General features: G+C 50.9%; 9 protein-coding genes across 9 annotated transcripts; 5 read left to right on the top strand and 4 right to left on the bottom strand.

Moving 5' to 3' along the window:
• Positions 1–325: 325 nt before the first annotated feature.
• On the bottom strand, positions 326–1,620 carry NFIA_033740 (putative mitochondrial carrier protein; the record flags this gene model as incomplete). The annotated part of the gene is made up of 5 exons (XM_001265704.1): positions 326–745; positions 805–1,078; positions 1,138–1,293; positions 1,350–1,359; positions 1,446–1,620. 5 exons carry the CDS (start codon positions 1,618–1,620, stop codon positions 326–328), a joined length of 1,035 nt encoding a protein of 344 aa, XP_001265705.1.
• A 991-nt stretch (positions 1,621–2,611) lies between these two features.
• On the bottom strand, positions 2,612–4,416 carry NFIA_033730 (uncharacterized protein; the record flags this gene model as incomplete). Its single annotated transcript, XM_001265703.1, has 2 exons — positions 2,612–3,533; positions 3,920–4,416. 2 exons carry the CDS (start codon positions 4,414–4,416, stop codon positions 2,612–2,614), a joined length of 1,419 nt encoding a protein of 472 aa, XP_001265704.1.
• A 2,672-nt stretch (positions 4,417–7,088) lies between these two features.
• Positions 7,089–8,224, bottom strand: NFIA_033720 (aldo/keto reductase; the record flags this gene model as incomplete). The annotated part of the gene is made up of 2 exons (XM_001265702.1): positions 7,089–8,171; positions 8,192–8,224. 2 exons carry the CDS (start codon positions 8,222–8,224, stop codon positions 7,089–7,091), a joined length of 1,116 nt encoding a protein of 371 aa, XP_001265703.1.
• A 635-nt stretch (positions 8,225–8,859) lies between these two features.
• NFIA_033710 (CVNH domain-containing protein) lies at positions 8,860–9,266 on the top strand (the record flags this gene model as incomplete). Its single annotated transcript, XM_001265701.1, has 2 exons — positions 8,860–9,001; positions 9,073–9,266. 2 exons carry the CDS (start codon positions 8,860–8,862, stop codon positions 9,264–9,266), a joined length of 336 nt encoding a protein of 111 aa, XP_001265702.1.
• A 67-nt stretch (positions 9,267–9,333) lies between these two features.
• Positions 9,334–10,178, bottom strand: NFIA_033700 (SDR family NAD(P)-dependent oxidoreductase; the record flags this gene model as incomplete). Its single annotated transcript, XM_001265700.1, has 2 exons — positions 9,334–9,653; positions 9,701–10,178. 2 exons carry the CDS (start codon positions 10,176–10,178, stop codon positions 9,334–9,336), a joined length of 798 nt encoding a protein of 265 aa, XP_001265701.1.
• A 683-nt stretch (positions 10,179–10,861) lies between these two features.
• On the top strand, positions 10,862–11,788 carry NFIA_033690 (putative S-adenosylmethionine-dependent methyltransferase; the record flags this gene model as incomplete). Its single annotated transcript, XM_001265699.1, has 2 exons — positions 10,862–10,875; positions 10,924–11,788. The coding sequence occupies 2 exons, from the start codon at positions 10,862–10,864 to the stop codon at positions 11,786–11,788; spliced, it is 879 nt and encodes a 292-aa protein (XP_001265700.1).
• A 371-nt stretch (positions 11,789–12,159) lies between these two features.
• NFIA_033680 (GNAT family N-acetyltransferase) lies at positions 12,160–12,705 on the top strand (the record flags this gene model as incomplete). The annotated part of the gene is made up of 1 exon (XM_001265698.1): positions 12,160–12,705. The coding sequence occupies one exon, from the start codon at positions 12,160–12,162 to the stop codon at positions 12,703–12,705; it is 546 nt and encodes a 181-aa protein (XP_001265699.1).
• Positions 12,706–14,702: 1,997 nt separating this feature from the next.
• NFIA_033670 (putative GABA permease) lies at positions 14,703–16,486 on the top strand (the record flags this gene model as incomplete). Its single annotated transcript, XM_001265697.1, has 5 exons — positions 14,703–14,790; positions 14,837–14,897; positions 14,954–15,186; positions 15,242–16,084; positions 16,137–16,486. 5 exons carry the CDS (start codon positions 14,703–14,705, stop codon positions 16,484–16,486), a joined length of 1,575 nt encoding a protein of 524 aa, XP_001265698.1.
• A 3,232-nt stretch (positions 16,487–19,718) lies between these two features.
• Positions 19,719–21,075, top strand: NFIA_033660 (uncharacterized protein; the record flags this gene model as incomplete). Its single annotated transcript, XM_001265696.1, has 2 exons — positions 19,719–19,810; positions 20,013–21,075. The coding sequence occupies 2 exons, from the start codon at positions 19,719–19,721 to the stop codon at positions 21,073–21,075; spliced, it is 1,155 nt and encodes a 384-aa protein (XP_001265697.1).
• Positions 21,076–21,167: the final 92 nt, after the last annotated feature.

Genomic DNA, 21,167 nt, shown 5'->3' with positions numbered 1-21,167 from the left:
AGAACCGCAGTTCAATCTCCCTCGAACGGTCGAGTAGTCGATCTCTGAGCCCACAACCAGCCAATGAGCGCCAGAAATATTTGCCTTCAACGTCGAAATGTGGATCAGAGTCCGGATCTCTGTTCCTGCGCGAGGTATGCTGAATGCGGAAATGTTGCAGTCAAGCTGGCCTCCGCCGTTGTACCGCCAGCAATGACCATCTGCCCAAATGACGCACTAAGTTCATTACCAATTGGTTTTTGGTATCTTATACCTCTATTGTTATATACAAATAGTCGTCTAGTCTATCATTGTTCATTAGGCCTGATTACCTGATTAATCAGGCTCACGGCAGCGACCGCATCACGCCCTCAAATGCAACCAAAGCCATCGCATTCGCCGGGAATGCTCGTAAGAAGCAGGGCACAAAACCCCTCCAGTACCCTCTCCACCCTCGCTCGTGATAAACCGCCCTGGCAGCATCTTTCCACCGGCGGAATTTTCTCTCCCCATCACCTAGCGCTCCGCCCATCGGGTCTGTCATCAGTCGCTGCTTGACCACATCGGACGGGTACGAGGTCAGCCAGAAGATCTGTGCCGATATACCCCCGGCCCAGAAATTAATTACTGGCGCCGACATCGCGGTGTTGTTTTTCATCCATCGTGTCAGGACGTCGTAGGAACCCCACCAGAAGAAGAAAAACGATCGGAAGAGGATGGTCGCGCAGAGGCCGCGGTATAACCCTGCGATACCGTGAGTGCGCAGCTATGCTGCAGTCAGCCGACGCTCGCTTCCAACACTCTCGAGACCTCCCAGTGACTTACCAGCTTTTTTAAACAATCGATCGGCCCGCTGTACATTCGTTTCGACTTATCCGCCGCATACTGAATCTGCAGCCGCGCCTTGATGTGCTCCACTGGAGCCGCTACGAAGCTGACAGTCGTACCGGCCAGGATACCGGCTATCCCATGTCCAAAGCTGGGGAGCGTTTTGGGATCAGGTTGATAGCTCGCAAACGGCGTGAGAGACCGAATAGCAGGTTTCGAAAAGACGTTCTCGAGCAGTAGTCGTCGGTACAGCGTCAGGGAACCGAGCATGCTACCCCATGGATCAGACCCGGATCATCCATCGTATCGATCACCGACGAAAGTACTCACACAGAGTCCATAACCATCCAACCGACCAGCGGCGGCGTGGCTCCCTTGTACAGCCCACTCAAACCCTCCTTCCGTACCGTCTGTAGTACACAATCCAGCGGCCCTTTGAAATGCCCTTCTTTGCTCGTCTGTAACCGCACCTTTACCGTATCGAAACTAGCACACGTCCGTCAGTCATAGAACAATGTGATAGGAGTATTCTCGTCACATACGGATGCCCAACTATACAATCAACCAATATCAGCTCAGTCCTTAACGCCCCCGACAAAACTCCTCCTACCCAAGGGGAAAAAAGAAGAAGCACATACCACTCAACTTTGCAATCCCCGAAAACACACCCGCTACAAAACCCTTATAGTCGCTCTTCTTCTCGGTCGAAACCGTCGTACCGGGGACCACACCGGGTGTGCTCTGGCTTCTGCTGCCCATATCGCCGGGGACCTTTGCGTCTACCGGGGAAAGCAACGCTTCAACTGACGACATCTATGTGAACTTAGATTCTCCGGAGTAGTACTCAAGGTCTACAGTCCGCGTTGACAATGTGATATGTGCGGCAATGCGACTGATGATTGCGAGGTACAATATTCGAAATCCGCGGCGATATCGGAGATCCGGCGTATGAGGCGTCCCATCGAGCGCGGTGCTTTGCTCAGGGGACGAATGACTGAATCGACGATTCGATCGAGTTTGTGGTGAGCAAAGACAGAGAGAAACTTCGATTGCCCATCGCAGGAACTAAGCAACAGTAATCGACCAAGTAGGAAGGAAGATCAGGTTATAAATTTCAATGGGGATGCTTTGCGCCCCGCAAATCTGTGGGTGCGGATTTCGGGGAGAGATCGCCCAGCTCCGGAGAGCACCTTAAGACTTAGCGGTCTTGGTCGGCCGATCTCGCGTCAAACTATCTAGTGTCAACTAGACTAACTACCTAGATTTGACCAGTTGGCTCTTAATCGATGGACAGTGGAGTCATTAAAACAGAACCAAAGTCAAGTGGCAGTGTGAGAATCTCTAACAATTGACCATTCTAGTGATAATTCGTCCTTTCAGGACGCAATATGTAAATACAGAGCAGAAGCAAAATTCCCCGCAATCAGTCGAAGCGAAGATATGAAGACAGAGGTAACATGAGAAATTCTAAGTGTCGTCCCTTTTGAATCCAATTTCAACATCACTCTTGAGTTGAGCAGGACAATCCGTCCTGGCCATGGCTGAATTTATAGGAGACAGGATATAGGAGAAGAGCGGGTCTGGGTACCACAGGTGGCATGTCAAAAGTATTAAATCAAGGCTGTATGGGGTATAAAATGAATGCAAAATGATGCATGCTGAATTGAGCTCTTATGTGGGGAGCCCATCTGACAAATGTGAGTTAATGGGAAAGTTGGGAAAGAATGGAAAAGATGCAAGCTTTCATCCTGGATAACCGGCCAGGACGTGGAAGACGGCAGCAACAAAAGAGAAACGGCATTGATCACCAATTCTTGGAGCTCTTTCGCGACTTCTGACGAGCTCGGTCGACTTCGCGAGCAATGAGCTTCTCAACCAGATCTGGCGCAGCGCTGGAGCTTTGGGAGTCGCTCGACGAAAAGTCTGAGCTCGTTGCACCAATGGTCAAGTAGCCGCCGGTCTCCTCCAGAGCCAATGGAGTCACAGGTCCCGGGCTGCGTAAAGGGTCTAACCTTGGGGCAGAGGGACTGGGCGAGAGCGGCCGAGAGGGTGCCCTGGAGAGAGTGACGCTTTCCACCAATTCTCTGTACTGTCTCAGCGTGTCCCGAGAGCTTGACGAGGTCCAGTATGACTGCTGTCGGGAATGCCGGGGCGATGGAGGCTGTGCGGCCAAACTCTGGGAGTTGTTCGAGGGCTGGTAGACAGCGGGATGGAACCGAGGCAGGCTGCCGAGATGGAACGCTGGAACCGACTTGGCCGAGTTGTGAGGGCGAGAGCGAGTTGGCTGTGGAGATGCGGAGCGGGTCGAGGGTGACATGCTGGGCGACATGACCGGCGAATAGAATGAGGAGCTATCAGAACGCATTCTGGAGGATGGTCGGTGGTATGAAGGTCGGTGATAGCGGTCACTGTCCAGCCGGGAGACACTCTCGCGATTCCTCCAAGACTTGGACTGATCAGACTGCGGGAAATAATCCTTTTCAAAGCGCCCCGTCAACGGGGTGACCGGCAGATCTGAATCGTAAGGACTGCTCGGCGGTTTTGGTATGGGAATTGGACGCGAGGTAGAACGGCTGAGGATGACAGTATCAGACAATTCTGAGGTTTCCGAAGCGGGTGAACGAGGAGACAGCGGCGACGGTGGATTATATGTGGAAGAGGTAGCCGTCAGGTCACGCAAGGACGATAATGAGACTCGAGTGGGGTGACCGTGCTTGGCGATCAGGCTTTCCAGTTGATCTCGGGCTGAAGCTGCTGAAGGACGATGCGAGGGTGACCAGGAGGAGGGTGAGAGGTTGGCTAAGAGCACGCGATCAGCAAGAATGACCAGAGAAGTGAACCAGACATGCCACACGTGTACGGTGGAGATCTGGAGATTGATGTCGACGGTGCCAACACAAAGGGGGAAGTAAACAAATCATTAAAAGGGGATAAGATGAAACGCGGATGGTCCGCATCTAATGATGCCAATGAGAGCAATGGATAGTCCGCTAGGACGGAAGACAGGTGGAGAAGAGGGGTAAAAGAGGCATCTGTATGGTCGGATGGAGTGGGCGCGGGCATGCTCTTGAAGATAGACGCAGAGGATAGAAACAAACAGGCAATTACTTACCGCTGAGCAACGGGGGAGAGTGTATCGAGCTGCAGGAGGACGGATAGAGAGAAGAGGATGAGGACGAGGAGGCCGAGAAGGAGGATGGTGGAGAGGCTGCCATTGAGGCTTTTATCCTTTTCCTTCTTAGGCGAGGATAGTTCTGTCCCTGGCCGCGGGAGAGATGAGCCCACATCAGCGTGCTTGCCCAGCTTGGTAAGGGTGGAGAGAGACGGGAGATGACAACAAGGAAGAATAATGGAACCAGGCACAGGAACGGGTATCGAAATGATCTCCTTCTGGGGTGCCCCGTTTCTTCTCAGAAGCCGCAACAGCCGACACAATTCTGAAGAAGACAGATTTTCCTTGACGAGGTAGGGAGCGACGCAAGTGCTCGATGCCCCATGCAAGGAAAACTGTGCCGTGATTTCATCATCTTGCGGGGAAGCGATCAAAGAAAAATCACATAGCAAAAGAGTGTCATCAAAAATTCCTGACAACAGAACAAGTCGTGACATGGCGTCATTAGAGGAGCTGCGGGTACAAAGGCGCAAACTAGCAACAGATTTGGGTGGACGGGCGGGGCAAGTATGTTACGGTACGGTACGATTACCGCCCATGGTACCACCCTTGAACCCCGGGTATTGGCGGATTTGCCCCCACTCTTTGCCCAGTCCAGCGTGCACCACGCAAGGGGTGAAGCAAAAAAAGCAAAAGAACAAGGACACGCATGCTTTCTCCCAAGGCAGATGGAGAGTCAAAAAGGCAGAAAGGGGTGTTTCAAGGCAGGATACAGTGCGTGCAGAAGACATATCTCACTCACCTGCGACATGATTGCTGGCCTGAGTCAACTGATCCTGGCAAATGGTAACCGTAGTGGGTCCAATTTCCTTATCCCAAACGCTGATTGGCTTTTGGTTTAGCAAACATCCGACGGACGCTATTTTCAGGTCGCTTGCCGTACGAACCGAAAAGAGGAAGACAGTCAAATTAAAAACCATGCGATGACGCAGTCCAGGAAATTTGTGGCTTGGAAAAATGTTGGTTTAAATGATTGAGCAATGACGACCTGCCAGGAGGACGAGCGGTTTTGCAGTCAAAGTGATATGCAAAGGTGTTGAAGATCCGTTGGCAGTGGCTTGTTAGGAAAGTTAGCATAAATACATAACACAGACGACGCATATGTCAGGTCGTACGTGGTCAGATGCAGGACGACGAATGAGGAGATTAGTCAACTGAAGGACAGGGACGAAAGAAAGGAAGGGCTCAGCAGTGGCAAGGTCTGACAATTTTATCCGAGAGCCAAAGGGATTCCACAACAGTCTGAGCCAACGAGACGGGGTGAGCTCTGTCCTTAAGAGCTAATCGGTTGCCTTCAGGAGTCGGGATTTGTCTACACCATTCACCAGGTTTCGCAGATAAAAGGAGCATTGTAACCACACGCGCAAGCAGCGGGTGACCCCGAACCCTACTCACTGAGCTAAAAAGGGTGTGGAAAAAAACAAGGCAGAGGCAGTCATCACAAACAGTATCACAATATAAGTGTGTATGAGGACTCACTTGAGACTTATACTGGACAGCCGGATGGCTGTGGGATTTACTGGATTCGGACATGGATTGAGACCGTTTCCCACCATCAAAAGGAGCCTAGAGACCGATAGTGGGACATGGTCGATCTGCCGGGGTCAACAGTGAAGGTGACTGGCAGACGGGCAGTGGTGGGCTACGCCTCTTACTGGTACTAGTTGCGACCTACTTCTTGAAGGTAGGTGGGCAAGGAGCAGTGAATATTGCTGAATGAATAGAACAATGAGTATAGACAGGGTTGAGTACTGCTACTAGTGTCGGTGCGAGGTTTCCATTCTGATGCTGGAGTCAGTTCTTGGATACGCCGTACTCTACTCATGGCAGACAAGAGCTCTGTTCATACAAGCAGCTATGAGGATCCAATCAAATCAATTTTATCGACGACACTAGCTGCCTGACTCGAGTCAGGGAAGCGGAGAATCGATATTTGCTTTTCCGAAGACGGTCTTCCTTCCTGTCGAGCGCATTATAGTTCTGATCATCACCATCCAGGGTAGCTAAATCATCCACCAAGCAGGGCGATCAGCCGACTCGCTCAGCTCCAATAGCAAGATCCACCCCCACCTGAGCGTCCTCAAAGTCTGAACCTTCGGAATTTTTCTGCTAGTTCACCCCCTAGTGCATCATGTTTCAAACAAGGTCCAATAGTCATGAGCGGATGACTGTTCCAAGTATCCGAGAGACGAGCGATGACCAATATGGTTCATTGCCACCGTATGTCCTGGGAAATGATATCCGACACAGGAAATAAGTGCGAAGGCAACTTAACAGATATCCATCTACTCCGTACCTGCGGCGAGATGCTTACTGGGTTGCACTCAAGACTGATCGACTACACTGTCTGAGTTGAAGTACTCCTGATGTCTTACTGAACGATGGGTGTGATTGGCAATAGACTTGACCCCAGCCTTCATGACTGGGAAACTCCCCTGCATACGTTAGCTCCAGCCTCCAGTCGACTGAACGCGCCAATCCGCTGCTCTCTTCCCAGATTCCAACGGCTCAATCACAGCCTCGCAGCCGTTCGAGCAAAGCTAAGCCGTGCGAAGCAGGGTGGGCAATGCAAGACATTTGCGACGTCTCGCATCCACACAGTCTCGTGCCGTACATAGCTCCCTCTTTCTATTTTAGCACGATCTCGATCCGGATTCTGCAGAAACCGGCACATCATACCGGCCAGTCATCCTGATTTGATCCCTGGACGGGTTCTCGCATGACCTAGTGGGTGTGGTGACTGCTATGGCCGGCTGAGCACTATTAGTGAGTATCCTGCCTTTCAGCAGAACCTTACAAGTGATTATCTGGGCGCTCTGGGCTCTAGACAGCCGTCTGGCTCTGGAATCGGTTAGGCTCCAGGATTGTGGAATCTCTACTGCATGCTGCAGGTCAACGGGTGCCTACTGCAGGTGCTGACATGTGCGCCGCTGAGGCAGCGAATCCTGATCCCTGAGCTAGCCATATTATTGACAGGCTCCTAGGATGATTGCGATACTCTAAGTGATCAGGGATGAGCTTTATGATCATAGGGCATTATGTTATTGGAAGATGGAACACATCTGGTCTAGACATTCGGCTTGAGGAAATAGCCTGCAATAGTTGGAAACTAGTGGTGGCCTATGACCTTCTTAGGCTGATACAGATCGTCAATACTCTTGATCTCCTCCTCCGTGAGCTTGAACTCGATCGCCTGAATCGCCTCATCGACTCTCTCCTTCTTGCTCAATCCCACAATCGGCGCGGTGATGAACGGCTTCGACAACGACCAGGCAAGACTCACTATGGTCATCGACACACCGCGTTTGCTGGCAATCTCCTCTATCGTCTCGCTGATCTTCTTGTCCGTCTCGGTGAACGGGTGGCCCATTAGCTTGCCATTCAGCGATCTCCCCCGCGTGGTTTCCTCAAACGCTTTCCACGGCCGGGTCAAGAGGCCCATCGCAAGGGGACTCCACGGAATCGCACCCATCCCGAACTTGGCGCACGCAGGAAACATCTCCCGCTCCTCCTCCCGGTAGATAGGGTTATGGAAATTCTGCATGGAGATGAACTCCGTCCATCCGTTCATACGAGCCGTATACTGATACTCCAGCAGCTGGTGCGCCCACATCGACGACGCCCCGATATACCGCACCTTACCCGACTTGACGACATCATGCAGCGCCTCCATCGTCTCCTTCACAGGCGTGTTGTCATCAAACCGGTGGATCTGCAGCAGATCAACATACGGCAGATCCAACCTCTTCAGACTCGCCTCAATACTATCGAAGATATGCTTCCGGCTGAGCCCGTACTCGTTCACGTAGCCGGCATTGTCGCGTTCCTCGTTGGACATGAAGAGGGGATACTCCTTGCCGCGACCGACGGGCGCCCACACCTTGGTCGCGATGACGATGTTTTCGCGCCGCCAGTTGTATTTCTTGATCGCCTTGCCGAGAATCACCTCCGAGTCGCCGTTCGAGTAGACATTGGCCGTGTCGAAGAAGTTGAGCCCCGATCGGTAGGCGTGGTCGAGAACGGGGAGCGCGTCTTCTTCGCCTAGTGCCCAGTCGAAGCGTTTCTCGGGGCTGCCGTAGCTCATGCAGCCCACGCAGATGGGGGAAACGCGCAGCCCGCTTGATCCAAGTTGGACGTATTTCATTTTGACACTTACTAGTATTTTGTGCTTGTACCCCTCGACGAAGTCACCCTGAAGATAGATAAATATACCATCGGCTCTCCCGGAAGGCCGGACTTAGGCATTCGTGTTATATCCTATTTCCGATATTGCCCAGATCGTCATCATCCTGCTCAGTTTTACTTGCGCACCAAACAGGGAATTCAGATATTCCCCTGCTTTTAACCCACCAATGAAGCAAGCAGTACAACCCACTACTGCAATCGCGGGTAAGGTAGTGCGCAGTGAGCGGGGTAGACAGCGGCCATTTACCCAGATTGCAGGATGCAGAATGCACAGCTGCCGGTTCCTAGCTTACTCAAGTCACTCTATTCTAGGATAGTTGAGCTATCAAGGATCAAGTAGCTTGTTATAATCATAGAGTTTTGGAGATAGTGCCGTAACCCCGCGTATACTTGCAGTTGCTCCGGATGTACACTAACAACAATCCATATCCATCTACGACGTTCCATCGAACTTACTAGTTCTTATAGAGATACTTCAACACAATGTAGACCCTAACCGGTACGGAGTACTTCGTCCAACCACGGATGAACCTCCCATCCCAGGGAACCCCCCAAACCACCCTGATATCAACATTCGCCCAACATGACGAATGTGGCCAACGAACCCATTAAACCTATAAACCCTCGATTCGATCGCTCATCAGCCGCAAAGTCAGCAGAGACTATCTGAAAAAGAAATACATGAAGAATTCAGAATGTCCCTCCGCGGCTTCCACACAACCTGCGATACCATCGTCCTCAAAGACAAACATATTCTCAGCAGTCGCTGCAAACGGCCTGATGGCACCTACTCCTTCTCCGAGATTGATCTAAATGATTGTTTGGGGAATAGTAATGGTAAGTTACTAGTCTCAGTCTGACTTGGTTGTGTAGCGGATAACGGATGCTAAGATGTGCTTGTGCTTTAGGGAAGTTTGTCTGGGGCGGGGAGTCGTTCGCGGACAGCGCGTCGCAGGTGCATCTTGCGCTGGAAGGCGGGGAGGGGAGACCGATGTTGCATGCGCAGCTGAACGACCGGCATGGGAGTGTGCAGTCTGCGAGTGTGAACCTAGGAGAGTGTATCCAGAATGAGGCGGGGGGGTTGGAATATATGCATTGTTGAAGGTGGAAACGTACGTGTCTAGAACTAGAACTACAGGAGAAGATATCGAATATACAATGAAGACAAATCATCCCAGAACACCCGTCCAGCCATTGTCCGCCGGGATGAGGGCGCCGTTGATCAGTTTCGAGCCCTTGCCGCAGGCCAGAAACAGGCACATGTCGGCTACATCGTCGATCTCGCACAGGCGCGCTTTGACGGCAGTTCCGATCTCGAGGGCTTTGTCTTGGCCCTCCTTGTTGAAGCCGGCTTGGAAGGCGTCGGTGATGTTAGTGTCCATGCCGCCCAGCAGCAGCCCGTTGCACCGGATGCCCTTGTTACCGTAGAAGGCGGCCGTGTTCTTGGTCAATCCGACAAGACCGTGCTTGCTCGCTGTGTATGCTGCGCCTACTTGGCGTTAGCAATAGGAATACTTTGGTCGTCGGAGAACATACCCGCTGCCCAGCCGGCCTTACCGGCTACAGAGACGATGTTGATGATACATCCATCAGGGGTAGGCTGCGCCAACATATTCCGCACAGCTAGTTTGCTAAGTAGAAAAGGCGCCGTGAGGTTCACGCCAATCACCTTATCCCACAGTGCCTCATCGAGATCTCCCACGGGATCAAACCTGTCCATGATCCCAGCATTGTTGACCAAGATGTCGAGCTTCCCAAAGTCCGCGACGATCTCATCAGAGAGAGCTTGCACGGCGCTCGCGGAGGTTATGTCCACCTTGACAGTTCTCAATCGACCGGTTTCCCCCAGTTCTGAGGAAGTCTGCTGTAGTCGGTCCTTGTTGACATCGCAGATCACCACGTTTGCACCAGCCGCGAGGAAAGTAGACGCAATGGCCTTGCCCAGCCCGCCAGCTCCACCGGTGACCAGGCAGGTCTTGCCAGCAAGTGAGTTTTCAGATGATGGATGGAGCATATTGAGTCCTGTCAAACACGAAAATGTATAGAAGATCGAGCCAAACATCCATCATGCCTGTCAGTATGCTCTTATATATATACTCAAGTCGTGCAAGTCCTCCTCATTCAAGGAAAGCCGAGCACCCGTGTTAACACGCGACACGACTTGCTAATGGTACGCCATTTCCCGTTCAAGTCGAGAGCCGCGTTCGGATGGGTAACTAAAATGGCATGTCCCCGAATTATACAGCCGTTCAATGGTGGGGATAGTCCGTGTTTGGAAGCGAATATCGTATTGCGTATTCGGTGGGGAGTCACGTGACGAATTACTTGACGCCTTAATGCCGTATTCCTGCCATTTATCCTTCAGCTGACTTGGCCCCCAATCAAAGTGTGCAGTGCATAGTACTAGCCAATGTTGCTATAAAACTCGTGACCTCGGTTTGCACCATGTTCTAAGTTGTTTGATATGACTCGGCGAAGAACCGAACATCGGAAACGGAGCGATTTGCAAATGCCGCTTATCGGCTGAGCTACATTGCCGTTGTCAGGAGGATGAGTATCTGATACAAGCCGAGCATCATGAGATATCATCCAATATCATGATAGAGACACTTGGACATAATTCTCGAACTCACTACTCTAGAATCATGGGTTCTAGTGCTGGACATAATCATCACTAGCAGCAAGCCATCCATCAGTATGGCCTCATTTGCGTACGTCTTCCGAGTTCGTGTCAGTTGAAAACTCCTAACGACCAACAGGAGCAATACCTTTTCCCACCAATTATATGCGGCTTTCCGGCCAACATACTCAAAGCAGCTCTACTCAGCCGTGCTTGCATATCATAGAGGTCCATCAAGGACAGCCCTTGACTTGGGAACAGGCCATGGTCTAGTCGCTCGCGAACTCAGTTCACATTTCCAGCGGGTCCTCGCCAGCGATCCATCCGCAGGGATGATCCAAGAGGCACGCCAGTTGTCCATAGGTTTCCCCAACATAACTTTCTACCAAGAAAGAGCAGAAGAGTGTCCTTCTGCTGCAGATGCGCAAGTAGACCTAGTAACCGCTGCGCAGAGCGCGCACTGGTTCGACTATGCCAAGCTGTGGCCGGAGATGAGAAGAATTGTCCGATCCGGAGGCACGCTGGCTTTCTGGGGCTACAAGGACCATGTGCTCGTGTCCTACCCCAGAGCAACCAATATCATCAATGAGTATGCATATGGGCAAGATCCATGGCTGCTGGGAAGCTACTGGCAGCAGCCAGGTCGGAGCATAGTGCAACAGAAACTGCGAGCTGTCCAGCCGCCGGTCGAGGACTGGGAGGATGTCTCTCGTGATGAGTATGAGCCTGGAGTAGAGGGAGGGACACGGTTCATGCATGCGAGGATGACTTTGGGGTCCATGGAGGAATACGTCAGAACATGGAGCTCGTTTCACGCATGGCAGAGGAAATGGCCGGATAGGAGGAGGAGAGCTCCTGGGGATACGGATCAACGTGGTGATGTTATCGATGAAATGATGGACGAGATTCGAGAGACTGAACCGTCTTTCCAGCGAGATGACTGGCAGGATGTGGAGGTGGATGTTGAATGGGGGAGTGCGTTGATTTTGGCGCGGAGAAGGTAGCCGCTACGTCGCACCTATTAACAACATGGATTGAAATGGAAAGACAGAACCCCGACCATCTAAGGCCATGTTTTGGGTGAGTTGGAGTAGATACACTTTTCGTCAACCACGGGCCTATGCGCACGCCCTGTCAATGGCATCGATACCCCACCAAATATCAAGCCACACATTCAACAAAACTGTCAAATATAGAGCTCACCTCAGAAGAAATGTAAGAGAATTATTGTCTTCAAGAAGACACTTACCCTTTGATTGCTTGGAGCCCATTAATCTGGGCCTTGCATGTTGTGTTCCACCCAGACCCTTCAAACTACTTGCTACTGGACTATACTACCTTCAACACCTCACAACTGACCAGGGTCATCTTCCAAATGGCTCAAACGGCATCTGTGCCAACGAATCATATCACAATCCGTACACACCAACCTGCAGACATAGAATGGATCATCTCCCGCCACAGGACCCTCTACGCTGACGAATACAACTTCAACGACAAGTTCATCGCCCTAGTGTCGAAGATCGCATCAGACTTTCAGCAAAACCATGATCCTACCTCGGAGCGCTGTTGGATCGCAGAGCGCACTGACAAGACCACCAATGAGCCAGTGGGCTGTATGATGCTTGTCAGGGACGTCGACTCGCCCGATACCGCCAGACTGCGCTTACTTCTTGTGGAGCCGAGTGCTCGAGGAATGGGAGTCGGAAGATCCTTGATCAAGCAGTGTATCGAATTTGCCAGAGAGGTTGGATATAAGCGGGTGGTGCTCTGGACGCAGAGTATCTTGGGGTCGGCGAGAAGGCTTTACAAAGCTGAGGGATTTCGGTTGGTGAAGGAGGAGGAGCATGAAGGGTTTGGGATGACGTTGGTAGGGGAGTTATGGGAGCTGGAGCTAGAGAAGAAGTCTCAGGACGAATAGTATACTGGCTAATTGTGTAACGGCTTCAATTGATCCTACGAAGGGGATAATGAACTCGATTGCAATCGCTACTTAGCATAGAGGTATTCCAGCGAAGTGTAGCTGATAAGGCACTTTAGTGTACATTTTATCTTATTGCCTAGTCAGGCTGATCTGCTGTTAAACCATCACAGGCTTGTCAGTCGCTCAGCGAGACGTCTCACATAGACAGAGCATGGAACACAGCACGAAGATCCAGATCATGGATCGACGTTGATTTGATCATTCGTGCCACGACCGCAATATAACACGCTCGGGAGGCTTCAGGTGTCATCAGCGAGCGCAACGCAAGAAGCTATAGTAGCTCTTGCCAATCCAAACTTTGACTTCTCCCTACTCAAAGTTGAGCCACCAGCTGAAAACCGCGAACTTGGGTTTACAAGTATCACTCAGGCAGGATTTTGCTCCTCTCTGCATGCTAGAGTCCGGCTGGTTTGATATAAACCTAGAGGACCTTGGCGTGTCTTTGCAGTTTCTCCAGGAGACCTTCTCTACGTTTCCACGGCGATTTTGTGTGACCCGCAGGACTGAGCACCTGCCTTACGCTATTTGGAGAGTCATCGGGAATGTTAACCGGCCCGGTATCATATATACGATTCCGCCAGTAAGTTCGGAACTGCATCACGCTGATCCTGAGCATTGGAGGCTCGTGAATCATAATGTGTTCGACGGCAAGCTTCCCTCCATGTCCGCTTCGCTGGTTTTGTACTCGCGGTGGACTTTGTTCGACATAGCTCCCAGTTCAGAGGGATACCCTTCCCAGAGGCAGTTATATTGTCTTCGCTCGGGGAATTGGGTTGTCGATATCAATGTACTGGAGTTCCGAGAGCGTGCCTCTTTGGTGCGGGCCCAGCAATGCCGTGAATGCGAGTCATGTAGGGTAGAATCAATGCTCTGTATGTGACTCAGTCACAATCAAGAATTGGGATGAGATTCTGGATCCCCCTACTGAGCCACAGGAGCCAGCCGTACCAAAACTCGCGGAACGTGGCATGCAAGACTGGCGACAATGAGTATCTTATAAGTCTTCAGCACCGTGTCATGCTATTTCAGAATCATTAAGCTGGAGCTGTGCAGACAAGGCTGCTCGAGAGGAAGATTATCTGCATATTGTAGTGTTGAGTGAAATGTGCAGGCAACCTGGTATGCCAGATGAAAAATAGTGATGTAGACGATGAAGACAGGAGCAAAGGAATGACTGATAGAAGATCCAAGAATGGCTAACAACGTGTCCTCAGTACTATCTCCGTCTAGTTATCTCGGCGTTCGTTGCTGTCGCCTACCTGATGAATTATGTTAGTATTCCTGATTCCTGATTGATCCCCATCCCCGAGAAACGAATACTTTTGCAGCGTGATGATAGCTTCGGTGAGGACCGGATCGCCTGTCCAATTGTAGGAATGGATCCTATTGAGAAAGAGTAGCCTTTCGATATTCCTCCCGGTTCATCATCTGGGAAAGTTGGATGAGGTGGAGTAGAGTAACGGCGTTATCAGAGCGAAGACCACAGGTCCTTCTTGACAAATGCAATGACTCTCCACGATATCTCCGCACTTCCGCACATATGCCGGGCCCATTATTAGACTATCTCATACCTCTCTTAGCTGATTCGACTTTCCTTGATTCCCCTCACGATCATTCGACTTTAACCTTCAAAACGACCCACCTGTCATCGCGGAGACCTTCTCGATTGGGAAATCTTGGTTGACTATCTATCTTATCCTTATCAAGCCTTCGCTCTCTACCTTGAAGCCTATGGCTTCTCCGTCTGTTGTTCTAGTCCGAAGGGGTGACTCCTATGTCAAGGGAAGATGCAGGCTCATGGAGGCGTCTGGGAGGGGGACTTGGAGTTTAAAAGCCTCTTGCCTTCGGCAGGGTCATTTCATCTGGAACCGATTCGTTAAATGACCAACTTCTGAAATCTTGCAAGAGAAAGGTATTCTGTGCCTACTGTCACCATGGCGGTCATCGAGGAGGATAACAAGCAAGTCTTCCAGCCGACAGCTGCAGAAGATACGCGTCTTGAGAATCTTGGCTATGAACAAGGTACGAGAGCTGTCCCCAACGGATGGACTATATTAACGTAGAGCAGAGCTCAAGCGGACCTTTGGCCTCTTGGGTATGATCGGTTTCAGCTTCAGCATCGTCACATCGTACGCATTTCATTCCTTCCTCTGTTCCGTGGTGGAAATACATGCTGACTTGTCAGATGGACGGCCTTGAGCGGCGTGTTCATTGTAGGAGTCACGTCCGGTGGCCCTCCGGTCATGGTATTCAGTTTCGTCGGCGTCAGTCTTCTTACACTTGCAGTTGCAATTCCCATGGCGGAGATGTGTTCCATGTACCCTGTTGCGGGGGGTCAGTACTCGTGGGTGGCCGCTCTGGCTCCCCCAAAGATCGCACGCGGGCTGTCATACATAAGTGGATGGTTCATGCTTATAGGTATGTCGATGAATTCTCGGTCATTAGATACTTGCCGCATACTTATTTGAATCAGGGGTTCTTGCAATGGGTGCCACGAACAATCACATCGCAGCCAACTTTGTCCTTGGGATGGCTAATCTCGTCTTTCCTGAATACACCATTGAACGATGGCAGACAGTTCTTGTTGCGTACCTCGTTGCTTTCATAGCTGCCGCCATCAATATATGGGGCCCTCACCTACTCAACCGCATATCACGCTTCATCCTAATCTGGAACGTGGGCTCCTTCATCATCACCATGATCGTCCTCCTCGCCACAAACGACCACAAGCAGCCCGCTGCATTCGTTTTCTCCGAGTTCCAAAACTTCACCGGCTGGGGTCCAGCCATGGCTGCTATCGTCGGGATTCTCCAGTCCTGCTTCGGGATGTGCTGCTACGATGCACCCGCACACATGACCGAGGAGATGAAGTCCGCCTCAAAGGAAGCCCCCAAAGCCATCATTCTCTCCGTCGTACTCGGCGCAGTCACCGGCTTCGCATTCCTCCTCACCCTCTGCTTTTGCATCGGCGACATTAACGAAACGGCCAGCACATCCACCGGCGTACCCGTCATTCAGATCTTCTACGATTCCACCGGCAGTAAAGTCGGTACGTGCTTCCTGTCTAGCATGATTGCCGTCATTGTCATTGTTGCGGGGAACAACCTGCTCGCTGAGGGCTCACGCTCAGTCTACGCGTTCGCCCGCGACCACGGCCTTCCCTTCTCCAAGGTCTTTGCCAAAGTTGAAAGCAAGCGCCAAGTGCCCGTCAACGCCGTGCTGCTGACACTAGCCGTACAACTCGCCCTGGATGCTATTGATTTCGGCACCACGACTGGCTTCGAAACTGTCATTGCAATCGCAACAGAGGGATTCTGTAAGTCCCATCAGTGCCAGTCCTATCCAAAACCCAGCTGATCACTTTATAGATTTCTCATATGCAATGGCTCTGTTCAGCCGTCTCCTCGGCTACGTCACTGGTCACCAGAAAGAAATGAAGGGGCCTTTTGCTCTGCCACCTTGGATCTCGATCACCCTCAATGCCCTGGGGCTTCTGTTCCTGCTCTTCGCATCCATCACTTTCAATTTTCCGACGTATTACCCTGTTGATAAGGACTCTATGAACTATACTTCAGCCGCGATTGGTGTTGTTGCGCTAATCAGTCTGGTTACCTGGTTTACTACCGGTCAGAAACACTTCACCGGACCGGGAGGCATGAGCGTGTTGCATGGACGAGAGGAGGTGGTTCAATCAGAGGCAGAGGTAGAGAAGAAGTAACCGTGATGCAGAGTGTATATATCTTGTATAGACAGATATCTACAGAACCCAACGCCTGCTGTTGACAGACCATGCCGGAAGCGGAAGTGGACACAGGTATCTCTCATGAACTATAGTTCAGCAGGAGTAGCAACCATCAAAGCAAGTAATATCCCCTGCTACAAGACTACCTAGTCGTCTTTCGCAGTTGTGGCATACATAGGCAACACGTCAACCACATCAGACCCAATCACTTTCAGTCCGCGTAGCGCGTCGAGAATTGAAAGCAGTTCGCGAGTCCCAAAGCTCCTGGCTCAGCGGTTCCCGTTGTGTACCCCATGAGCACATGAGCACCCGTAGCATGGACTATCTTAGTGTACAAACCAAACATGCAGAGGAAAGTAGCAATACCTCTTCACAAGCTGGTGGAGGAAGGCTCTGTGGTTTAGTCCCTTAATGCATAGAGTGGTTAAATTGTTGTCATGTGCTCCATTCAAGGCTCACCTGGAGACGTTGTAGCTGGGTCCACGGTGTGAACCGTTCGGACTGCCATTAGGGAAGGATTGAGTATATGGTCAGAGGTTGTGAGGATGTGTACCAGACGCGTATACCGGAAAAACTCCCATACATTATCGCTTTCAGCCTCTCGAGTAATCCCTCGGCATCTAGGGCCAATGCCACAAAATTCGGCTTCAATGGGTGTTGGCACTGCATCTTAGAGAATGACTGATATAATCCTACGAATGCATTATGATCAGATCTGGAGGTGACATTGGCTGCCTATCCAAGCAGGAACCAGCTTGGCATATGTGTTCATTTTCCAAGAAATGACAGCCAACGTATTTCCTATCACTGGTCACATCCATGGTATAATTAGCATCTCAAGATTCTATGTAAGAGTGGTACCGTTCGCTGATGTCGGGGACAATCATCGAGATCCCATGCCTACACATAAAAGTACCAAGAGTAAATCCAACACAAAGAAGCATATGCAAGGAAAGGACCCCACAGCCCAGCAGATTAAAAGACAAAAGAGAACTATGACTGAGTCAGCATCATGTGTCAAGAGAGGACAGTTGAAGAATTGATGAAGACTCACCGGTAAATAACTGCTCGAGGATGTCGGTCAGAGCCCACGGCGGAAGTATCTGGATCTCTCACAGGATACCCTGACAATGTCTTCCGTCTAGCTCTGCTCACCTGTGATATTGGAACAATGTCCATGAACAAACTGACAGATAGAAAAGGTTGAGAGAGCAGTCGCAGGATAAAGGTCACATTCGCCGCCTCCGACGTAGGACGATGCCTCACACTTCTTCGTCTTCTCACAGTATTGTCCGCAGGCTGTGGCGTTAAGCAGTCCAACCTTGAACGTAATGGGTGCGCCGCTGAACGACCCCAATTGATTGTAAGTGACGTTTGAGAGACAGTCGATTGACGCTGTAGCAAGAGAGAGGGAGCAGAAGATAGCTGCCAGGCCTATTTGAGGAATTTTCAACAACAATGTGCAATGGGACGATTGGGACTGGAGGGAATGTGAAGGCACCGGAAGATTCTTGCAGAATGACAGCGTTAACGATATCAAGCTGAAATTAGGCTCACTTCTGTATGAGCTTTGAAGGTACCTAATTGATGCTAACAGTCAAGCAGTGGCAACTCTAGGTAGTTGGCTTGACGACTTACTGGTCAGCATTTTTAGTCCCATGTTCCTGTCTAATTAAGAGAAGTTTATTCCTGCGCCATATGAAGATACATCAAATTTGCCCTGTCTACCTCACAATTCAGATCTTTTCAAATGACTGCTTAGTTCCTCTTACATCTCTTTTTAGTTCCCAAGCTATCTTATGAAAAATTCAACACAACTAGACGATGTACGGAGTACTCCTTTCAACACAGATCTTTCCTGTGCAATAGTTGCGTTCCCAATCGGGAAATAGGACCGACGCTTATCCGAGTAGTTTAAATCAGCGTTCGCTTAAGAGGCATACTCAGTATTTCACTCAACATCCTCTCATCTCCTGGCTGAAGTATCGCGCAATTATCAATCGGTACTCTCGCTGCCAAGTCCGCTTCCCTAGTCGGCGACAGTTTGGTTGTCGATATACCACTCGGGAATGAACTGCGACAGGGATGGATCCATTCGGCCGACTTCCTTGGTTCGTCCTACAAAATATTCTTTCGAATCTCGCAGATTTGCGCTCGCTGTATAGATTGCATAATGCATCTCGGGTTGTCGCGGCATTCCTCCACGAGAATAATGATCTATTCGCCGTGATTGTGGATGCGATTATCGGAAACCCAGCTCGCGAAAGGGGCCTGCTGCCACATGTTCAGCATGCAGTCAGGCTCTTGGTCCTTGTCTGGACCCGAGCCTCGGATTCACAGCCCCAACAAGCGAATGACGAAGCTACAGAGCCACTGGAGGGGTCATACACACACATTCTAAGCACCCTACGATATGTTAGAGAACGGTTCTCCCAGAGAGAGCTTCCAATGGAGAGAACAATATGCAGGTCAACGCCGTCGGCCATTCTTTGTCAGCTCCTTGCCCTGATGACCCGTTTGCGACGCATCGCTCATGCATGCTTTCATTCAATGATTGCTAGGTGCTTGAAGTTGCGGGTGGAGCATCTGCCCAAAAAGGCTAAGTACATCAATACGAGGAGTGTAGTTGACCGGAGTCAACGCCCTCAGGGAATTCCTTATGTTCCCCTTGATATCGGACCAGCAACGTGGTTTGAGGAGCAACGCTTACTCCACGGCTTACTCTGCATTGTTCTTTTCTATGAACTTCGGAAGACACACGCGGAATGTTCAGTTATAACGACAGACGGTCAGCCAGCACAGACACTGCTGGATGACAACGTGGAAGGGTTCTGGAAAACAATATTATGGATGTACAACGACGGCCAGGTCGAGCAGATAACAACTCTTCTTCAATGGCTAGATGAACAGGCTGGTGGGCGTGAAACGTTATACTCCTGGTTGCTCTCCGGTTCAATTCCGGAGCAATTCAGTCATTGCTGCGGTCGTTATACATCAATGACGGATGAGCATATGGGACAAGGCAGAACTGGATATGTCTGGTGGCCGATCTTCCCGAGGCACACAGTGTTTATGGCAATGCAGTACACACAATTTATCGCCTCTCAGATGCGTACGCTACTCCGCCTTTCGCCCATATAGTCTTGTATTTTGGGATTGCACCAGGTTAAACGCCCTGGGATTTCCAGGAACGAACAATTTGCGCGCAATGTTTTTCGCCTGGTCGTCCATACTTTCAGAAGAAGAGTGGGACGAAATATTAAGGCTGCAGCCCGTGACGCCACGGTACGACGAATTCGGGTATAGTGACTGACTTACGAACGGACTTATGTATAACTAATTGGGGAGAACGCTTAACAATCAGTTAAAATCTAAGAAATCTAAAACAAAAGATTGCCTCTGTGCCTCACCCTTTGAGGCTCCATCTCTGTCGCCTTCTAAGGCCATAAAGCTTCTAGCCGCCCGGGTGCGGACACCCATGTACCAGCAATTGCGGAACCAGCGACAGCGAGGAGTGCACCGCTCGCACCGCAACCAACTACTGGGTCAGTTGCTCTGGCACCAGCTGTTCGACAACAAGGACAGCCAAGTTCACTGGGTGCTCGGTGACCAACTCGGCCACGACAACGGGGCAGTACTGCCCCACAGGTGTCACGATCGATCCCAATGACGATCAGGGTGCGAATGGATATGGACCCATATCGACCTCCATCGTCACCACCAGTATACCGGAGATCGCCATCGTCAGGGGCGAGCCGTATACTGTAACGGGAGGGTCAATCAACCTCAACGGCGCGGTTATCAAAATACCGAACATTGGCGGCAGCGAGCAGGTCTGCACGACAATAGACAACGTGCCAATGGTCATCATTCCAAACTATTCTGGAACCATGGCCGTGCCGGTGCTCCCAACCGCCAAGCCGACTTCCGGTCCTGATCCTGGATCCGGCTCCGACCCGGGTTCTGGCGATACTCCATCCTCTACTTCCACTACCAGCACGACAGCGCCGATACCAACTTCTGCTGACGGTTGTGCTCTTATGGGTGGCATACAGGGTGTGTGTCGGAATAAATGTGATCCCGCAACCGGCAATCCAGTCGGTGGAACTTGGGAAGAGGGTGATGCATGGTGCTGGCTGAAAGATGGTGACATCGGTGCCTTCTGCAACACTGAAAAGGACTGTCCGTCAAAGCTTGAGTGTCAACCAAGTGATTGGAGGCGAGGGGGATGTTTGAAACCACCAGTCGTCTCTGGCGGTTGCGCTCTTATGAATGGTATACAGGGCGTGTGTTGGAGCAAATGTGATCCAAAAACCTCCGAGCCAGTCAAGGAAGAATGGAACAAGGGCGACCCATGGTGCTGGCTCAAAGAAGACGACATAGGCACCTTTTGTAAGGATGCAAAGGACTGCCCAGTGGATCTGAAGTGTCAACCAAGCAGCTGGGCCAGGGGAGGGTGCTCAGTAAACACGCCACTTTCCACCCGGGATCTCTTGGTTTCTGATAATGGGACGTCTCGCGCTATCGCAGGACCCCATGGTGTCCGGCTTGATTTGTACTTTTAGCTGCTAGCCTTTGTGCACCATATAAGTTTCGAAATTCGTCTGTCCCTTAGCTCATGTATATAATCATACACCGCATACCAGAGTTGCTGCTA

The sequence above is a fragment of the Aspergillus fischeri genome, genomic scaffold (genome assembly GCF_000149645.3).
Source record: "Aspergillus fischeri NRRL 181 1099437636247 genomic scaffold, whole genome shotgun sequence".
Classification (NCBI taxonomy): domain Eukaryota; kingdom Fungi; phylum Ascomycota; class Eurotiomycetes; order Eurotiales; family Aspergillaceae; genus Aspergillus; species Aspergillus fischeri.
Note: the sequence above shows the minus strand (reverse complement) of the source record. Positions and strands in the feature narration are given on the sequence as shown.